The sequence below is a fragment of the Dendrobium catenatum genome, unplaced genomic scaffold (assembly GCF_001605985.2).
Source record: "Dendrobium catenatum unplaced genomic scaffold, ASM160598v2 fragScaff_scaffold_156, whole genome shotgun sequence".
NCBI classification, from domain to species: domain Eukaryota; kingdom Viridiplantae; phylum Streptophyta; class Magnoliopsida; order Asparagales; family Orchidaceae; genus Dendrobium; species Dendrobium catenatum.
This window is the reverse complement of record NW_021318618.1, coordinates 4,615,597-4,624,050: the sequence shown is the minus strand read 5'-3', so window position 1 is coordinate 4,624,050 and position 8,454 is coordinate 4,615,597. Positions and strand designations below refer to the sequence as shown.

The 8,454-nt window shown below is 34.1% G+C and overlaps 1 protein-coding gene across 3 annotated transcripts in view; it reads left to right on the top strand.

Annotated features, from left to right (window-relative positions):
• Nucleotides 1–266: 266 nt before the first annotated feature.
• The window catches only part of LOC110113404, a 33,142-nt gene continuing 24,954 nt past the window's right edge, over nucleotides 267–8,454 (top strand). For all 3 annotated transcript variants that reach the window (XR_002305131.2, XM_020845976.2, XM_020845977.2), the window contains exons 1-3: nucleotides 267–620; nucleotides 1,153–1,265; nucleotides 1,358–1,475. Coding sequence is in view for 1 of the 3 variants with exons in the window: in XM_020845976.2 (XP_020701635.1) it covers nucleotides 1,384–1,475 (92 nt within the window). In the remaining 2 variants the exon portion in view is untranslated. The remainder of the gene's footprint in view (nucleotides 621–1,152; nucleotides 1,266–1,357; nucleotides 1,476–8,454) is intronic.

Sequence of the window (8,454 nt, the reverse complement as noted above, 5' to 3'; positions counted from 1 at the left end):
CGGGTTGACCCGAACCCGAAGCGGGTCGGGTTCGGGTCCGGAAAATCGACCCGTTTATAAAAACGGGTCGGGGTGACCCGAACCCGAATATTTCCGGGTCAATTCCGGGTTGACCCGAACCCGAAGCGGGTCGGGTTCGGGTCCGGAAAATCGACCCGTTTATAAAAACGGGTCGGGTTGACCCGAACCCGAATATTTCCGGGTCAATTCCGGGTTGACCCGAACCCGACCCGTAACCCGAAATTGACAGGTCTACGGACTGGCGCGCCGTGGGATTTTTCGTTGCCTCTTCACGTTTTCGTCTTCTTGTCTCTCTCCTCTTTCTCTTTCTCTTTCTCTTTCTCTCTCTCTCTTCCTTCCAAACGCATCAGGTACCCTCTGCACCTCTCCACCCCTGTAAACACCAGCGAAACCGAGGGGAAAGGAAAGAAAAGGGTATCGGGCCGGTAGTTTTGCACCGGGAGTGGAGAGTTACCAGAGCATTCATACTCCGTCGAATTAGGGTTTTGCTCTGGGAGCTCTTCTGGTTCCACCATTTTGGTTCGTCGATTGTTGTGGGAGTTTGGATGCTTGGTTGAAGTTTCCGGTCATTCAGCGCCTCATTCCACCGTAGTTTGCATGTATGTCGTTGCCTTTTATGTTACAGCGTTGTGATGGCGTGTTTAGGGATGTGGAGGGTAACTGGGTTAGGGCTTCAATTGTAACTTTCGGTAAACTGTTGCGTTTTAAATATGCCTAAGGAGATTTGGAAGTCGGGTTTTTTTTTTCAGCTTCGATATTTTTCGTTTCGAAGGATCCTGCTGTTTTTGTTTTCTTCGTCAGGTTGGGCTTTTGTGAACTGAAATGCCCTACCATGGGGTCTTAGATCTCCCAGCGGCCGTTTGGGTTGGGTTGAAATTTTCTGCTTGTTTTCTTTGCTAACTCCTGATCCTTTGGTTTGGCCTGTGCAGTGTTTGCTAGTTTTTATGATATTTTTCATTTGTTTTGTCAAATTGCTTACTGTTATTTTTTTCAAACATTCCATGACGTCTACCATTGGGTATATTTATGATGGCTTGGAGTTTTTTTTAGTTTTCTTTACTTGAATTATCTTTCTTCATGGAATGAATGAGATGTTAAGAAGATCTTGATTTTTTGGTTCAATTACTGCAGTTCAAGATGGCACTGCTCAGGTTTTGGAGGTTCCGAATTATTGGGCATGTTGCTTCAACACATTTGTACTATGTTTCTGGCATTGTTTGCTGAGGTTGGATGAAATTGCTCAGGTAAAATGAGCTTTACTGTTTTGTAATGTCTTTATTTTCTTGGCCTTGATGCCTTATGCTTTCTGTTTTTACTCTTGGCTCATTTTCTCCAGATAGCTGAGAGAGTGCCTTATGTTATATGCATGTTGGGCTCTTTCTGGCGGAAGAATCTTTTTTGGAGAAGAATCAAGTCTTTGTTATTTTGCCTTCTGCATTTGCATCTCACTTGAGGTACTACTTCTTATGAGGTCTATTGATTTGTACTGCGTGTTCACTATATTCGAGTTCACTATATTCGAGTTCGTCAGTTTACTAAAAACATTTAAGAAAATTTTACTTTATTTGTTGCAGTTTTTAGTGTGTGTAAGTGTGTAACTTTTGCTTAACCTAATGTTTCTCTTCCATCTCTTGGATTTGTTGTATTCTATTGAGATTGTAGCTTCTGGCCATGTTTTGAATCATTTTTGTGCTCTTTCTCTCTTTTCTTTACTTTTTTTTGGTGAAAACACAAAACTACTAGATAGACTAAGTTTGGCTTGAATCTACCTATTTCCTATTTTCAATGACAAATCAATTTCAGGAAGCACTCATAGATGTGTTTTCGCTTGATTTATCAAATTACTCTTTTTGTAAATCAATCTATGTAGTATTTATTGCCTGTATATGCTATTATTACTCAACAGTATTAACATTATTATAATTTAATTTTTTTTTAATACTAATTGTAAATTTTAGTAAATATAAAATAAGAAGCTATCCATCACAAAAATTAATTTATTTTAATTGCATGTCTAGATAATAAGTTAATCCTACCCTGAATAAATAATATAATTGTTTTGCGCAATGATCAAGTTTTTAATAATATTAATAACGATCAAATGTAATGTATTATCATAGATATAAATATTAAAATTATTGATTTCAAAAACATAATTCAGTTATATAATAATTATATAATTTTAAATGTTATATAAAATAGTTAAAATAATAGAACTCTTTATACTTAATTACTAAAAATGTTTTTGAATATAAATGAAAAAGGATAAATTATAGTAATAACGAAGACTATATAAACTATGAATTGCTAGATTATCTTTTATTCAAAGTGTTGGCCAGAAAACTAAGATTTTATGGTTTGTTACTCCACATTACATAAAATATTATTCTTTTTTTTTAATAACTAACCATGCTTTCATCTTAACATATCAATCATGCTTTAATTTCTTTGAGATATGAAAAAAATAGATAATAATAGAAACACATTTCTTAAATTTTGGTTTTGAAGGCAAGCTTTGTAAGTGTAAGTCTTGAGCATATGTAATCTTATGTTTTCCTTTAAATCTTAAGCCTTTATGAAGATTCAATTATTAATTAGAACTAATAATTAAGTTGTTTTTATAAAATATTAATAAGCAATATATACTCTCAACTGATTGAGAAAATTGAAATGATTTGATGGATTGAAGATTACTGTGTGCTATTTAAGGTGAATACATGAATAGACAATGATGAGTTGAAGGAGATAGTGAATATTAAGATCTTATCATTTGCTAATATTTAAAAGATGAAATGACTAAAATTTTAGAGATACATTTTTAAATCACAAGCCCTTGTGGTTTAATCCCTTAGCTTTTGTAGGTTGAAAAGTTTTTTTTGTTTGCTTTTTTCAAACCATATTGAAAATTGTGCTTTTTGCTGTCTGTTTATAAAAGTTGTATGATGGAATTATTAGTTCTTTATTGCCATTATAGCATCAAATGCTTCCTTATGTGGAAAAAAATGATGTAAAATTGAGTTGATTGGTACCAATGTAGGTGGAGGCGCCCTTGAATGAGAACTTGATTGCAACATATTGCCTTAGAAAGCCAAAATAAGAATATTTTTTTCTTAAATCATTTTATTATTGGTACCAAATTCATATAACATGCCGATTCTTTATTAAATTTGAATATGTTTTTTAAAGTAATACTTTACTCAATTCTCGCTAAGAAATCCACATAAAATATTATTTATTTGTTTCTTGTGCCCTAAGCTTATGTGGATAATGGATATATGGCCCACCCTTATGTGGAAATGTCGCCCCACTCTTTTTGATTGGACCACATAATTTTTTAGCACAAAACAAAAAAAAGGGTTTTTTTTGTGTGGATTTATTTGGGGAGTGAAGCATCACTCAATAAATTTTTATGACTAATATATTCCCCTTGGAGTGTACAAAGAAATTGCTTATTTACCATCTCTCTAGAAGTAGATAAGCTTAGTGAGATTGTGGCCACCCATTGTAAGCCAAGTACAAGAATACAAAACCTTACATTGGCCAGGATGGACAATAAAAAGAATCAAGAGTCATTCCACTGGTCTAATTATAGATGCCTTAATGATTACCAAAACACATCCATGGATGTATAAACATGGTGTTTGTATGCTTGCATTTGTGTTTTTTTGGATGGATTCATGAATTTATCTATATAGTGAAAGTTATGTTATATAGTATTATTATTTTAAAAACATGAATAGCATAATATGCATTTTCTTTGCATCATGTTTAATACATTGTAACATGTATTGCTTCTTTGATATAATAGGAAAACTTCTTAAATTTTCTTATATATATTATGTTATATTTATTATATTATATTATATCAAAAAAATAAATGAAGTTTTCATAAAATTGTCATCAAATAATGTGAAATACGGCTAATGAACCTGATTGTGTTGATGATATATATTGCATAATGAAGATGTGTGTAGAGCTCTCTTGTGACTTGTCCACTTCTTAATGGCTTTTCCAAATAAGTTATTCTGTGCAAATGAAAATGCGAATTACCACTTGCTTTCTGCAGTCATTTCCTCTCCTGCTATCCCAATAGCTCTTTTCTCATTTTCATCTCCACCTATGATAACCAAATAGGCCTTTAATGAAGTTCATGTTTTTACCTTATTTGATCATCATCTGCTTTGATATATATTCTTAGCTCCTTTGATGCATCTTCTTAAAGCATTCTAGTAGAAGAGCAATCAGTTGTACAAAGTGCTTTTCCTTGCTGAGGAGATCACCACTTATTTTTATCTATGGCGCTGCAAGATTTCTTGTAAAAATTCTGGGCAGCTTTTTACGGCCTCTACTGTTCTCCTTATATTTTGTTAGGCAAATAACTGAAAATATAGGTATTATGCTTTTACAGGTGTCTTATTTTACTTGCTACCCCTCAGATTTTGTTGGAGAGAAATGTAGCTTGCAGTATTTCTAGTCCGATGTTATACAATAATTGGATGTCTAACTTTTGTTTCAAGTTTGTTTTTTTAATATATTTTTAAAGTTTAGTCAATGTGGTTGTCTTAGCTTGACCTAAAGAGTTTGCTTGAAGATGGTTGATGTAATCCTCTATGAAGATGATTTCCTTCTTACTCCTTGTTGGTTAGCCATGAGATTGAGAGGTTTTCTCTGTTACCCCTGCCACCCTTCTTTTGGGAGATTCATTAATATATTCTTTTCATTTTCTTTATGGTTTGACATCTACATTATATTCTTCCCATTTCAACAATCATAGCATTAAAGTTCACTTACAACTTTTATAGCTGCTACTGCTTTCTGTGTCATTTCATTTAAGAGCTTGATTATTACACCTGGAACATGCTTTTTTTTCTCTTCGATGATGCATGTATATTTCTATAATGTACCTTTTTACTGTTTCCCACATCTATGTTCTGTCAATCTAGGCTGTTTTTACATTTGTTGCATTATGTAGTTCATATTATGTTTCTGTTTTGTCACATTTTCTGTCACTGCAGATTTTGCTCCTGGTTCAGCGTTTTGCATACCTCTGCACTATTCTCTCTGCATTTTCCCCATATAGCTTGCAATCTGTCTAGCATTTTTGGTATTTGACCGCCATCCAGCTTACCTGAAACTACATGAAAGCCTTCCCACTCTAGCTGATCCTTTCCAAGCTCGATTGAAATTAAATAATTGAAATCCTAATCTCCTCCGCAAAATTCTCTACCTTAGTCTCCATTTGAATTCACGGCCATTACTTAACCCCTCCATTCCGTTAAATTGGTTAATAAACTACAAAATAAAAGAGCAAAATTTTCCTGAAAATTCAACTTAGAAAAATTTAAGCATTCAAAATTGAATAAAACTTAGAAGTTAGTTGCAACTTCTCTTTCCTTGCTTTTGCTCGTCTCTTTTTTAAGTAACCATCATTTTATATCTGCTTCTTTCAGGAATCACCTTATTCTATCCGCCCCTTTCAAGTAGTCATTTCTTGTTTCCCTGTTCACTTTAAAATTTTAAATCCTATCCAATATTAACTATTCTACCAAATCCTATTTTGACCTATTCAAACCTAAGCCAACTCAATTGCGATTAGCACAACCGAACCCAACTTTGTGCTCCAATGAAACAAGGAGGAAAAAAAACTCACTTCTTTTAGAGTTTTACAAAAGTAGAGATATGTGGCTATCACTATGGATGATCTCTAGGCTCACAAAGATATATTTCCAAAGTTGATGATATTATTTATGAAGATTGATGATGATGTCTTCCAAGCTAGATGAATTTCCTATTCATCACTCGCCATATGTGAGTATTGTCAAGACCTCCTTTCATATGCCAATGTCGTTTCAACTCTCTAGGATATTTCTCTTCACAATTCATTGCATTGATGCAGTGCGAAGTCATATTCAATCCTCAGCTATGAGTCATTGCGATTATTAATTTTTCTTGTTCACTTGCCACTTTGTCTTTTATCATATACATAGTCTAAGTGACAATTGATTTTCATGTCATGTTTATGTCATTGTTAATGGTTAGTTTTGTTAGAAGGTTGTCATGGATGTTTCATGAATGTAGAGCAGAAATGTGCTTTCTAAACAGTGACATTTCTGCTTTCTAAACAGTGACAAAAATTAAAACTAATGAGGTTGATAGTGATAATAAGAAAGCTACAAATATTACAGAGTATATGGAGCAAAATGAGAACTATAGCTTTTGATGCTTTTGTAAAATTTGAGATATTTAAAATAATTAAGGCACGAGATAAAAGTTTTGTAGGCTTTGATCAAATTAGATAAATTAGAAGGGATGATTATTGGATCGTACTTATAGATGATGAAATTGAGGAAAGATGGCAATGAGACTTTGAGAAATTATTATATGATGGTTTTAACGTAAAAATTAGTTTGGAGGAGCTTGATGAATAAAATAATTAAGTATATTATAGATTAAACCAAAAAAATCAATTAAGTTAAAATTTAAGAAGATATATAAATGTAAAGTTTTAAGTTCAAATGGAGATATCTTGGAGAATTATGGGGGATGGGGATATTGTAGCTATATGGATAGAAAATCTTTTAAATGCAAGTTTGAAAACTAAGATAATGTTAGAGGATTGCAGAAGTATTTTGGTATTAATATTTATGAATAAAGAATATGTTCAAGGCTTTACCTATTATAGATGAATTGAGTTTATGATCCATTCAATGAAGTTGGTGAAGAGAGTAATGAATATTGAGTTGGAAAAATTATGTTAGTTTGGAGAATCAAATTGATTTCATAATAGAGAGATATGGAATGATTTTTTTTTTTTGTGTTTCAGCAGGTAATTTAAAGGCATAACTAGTATATTAAGAATTTTCATATGGTTTATTGATCTTGAGGCATATTATGAAGTTCCTCGGGAATTGATTTTGTGTGTATTAAGAAAAGTGTATATCAAAGGTATGTTGAGTTTATTAGAGATATATATAGTGGATACTGATTAGTATTAGTAGTGTTGGAGGTATCTATGCTTTTTTAATTATAGTATGATTACATTAAGGATCAATATTATGTTTATATTTTTTATATTTGTTATGGGGATTCTTATGAAGGATATTAAATATTAACATCAAAATTATAAGCAATATAAACTTCAACTTGTAAGTGATAGAGGTCAAAGGCTTAAAGTAGATGAAAGTCACGAGAGCACATAAATATTTAGCACGAGATACATTTAATAAGGTGCATAGGTGGAGGATACTAGTGATGGTGGAGGAAGAAGCACATGTACTGGATCATCATTTGGAGAAGTAGGGAAAATTGGATAAGCAAGGCACCGCAGAGTGAGACAATGAGTAGAACCTCATGGAAGAAGCCCGATGAAATGACGTAACCATTCAAAACCATTGCACTAAAATGTAAACAATGGGTGTTTGTGAAGGAATGAACCTATAAGGGTGGGATAAAGATGCATGATTAATGGTTTGATTTTGGAAGATCAGAGAAGCAAATTCTTGTTAGAAAGTGAAGCTTGTTTGAAATATTAAATTGACCTAGATAAAACTCAATAACCTTAAGTCAACATGTTCGCCATTCATGCTTATGGCATGCAACATGTGTAATGTTGCATTTGCAATGCTTCAATCTTTTCCTTTACTTTTATTGCACTTAAGAGCGCATGATGATTGTTCTGCATTACAGTGCATTACAGTTCTTCTAATGCTCATTCTTTGTTTTTAGTTTTAACAATGATGGGAGAAAACATAGAAATTTTAGGCCATATGTTTAGTAGAATGATTGAATAAGCATATGGTGTGCAATTTTAGTTGATGTGATTTTACTATCATTCAATATTATTAGTAGGGGTGTCAAAATCTGACACGACCCGAACCCGACCCAAAAAAATTTCAGGTTCGGGTCAACCCATTTGCCATACAGGTCAGGTTCGGGTTCGAGTTTTCAACCCGTTTACAAAACTGGGTCGGGTTCGCGTTGACCCAAAAACCCAAAATTAACCTGATTTGACCCGGGAAAACAATTGCCATGTTTAGGCGTAGTGTGTGAGGCACCCTTTTAGCGTTCGTCGCGTCTAGGTTTAGGTCTGGCCGCATGGAGGTCTAGTGCATGACAGGGTGAGTGTCTGCGGCTGCGCTGCATTTAGGTCTATTCGTCTAAGTTTGGGCTGTTTGGCCACGTCTAGGTCTGGTCTCGTCTGCTGTTTGCGCTCAAATGATCGTCTGCCACTCAATCGTCCGCGTTCAAACCATCGCCCGCACTCTGCAAAGTTGTCAAGACTCGCGTCTGCCTTGCTTGCCGCTAGTTTGGTCGCGTCCATCGTCAAGACTCGTGGCCGCCACACACTCGCCACTTGCCCATTTTTGAATCTAACAGGTTTGTGGGTCGTGTCGGGTCAACTCAGTAACTTGCACATGTCAGGTCCGGGTTGAA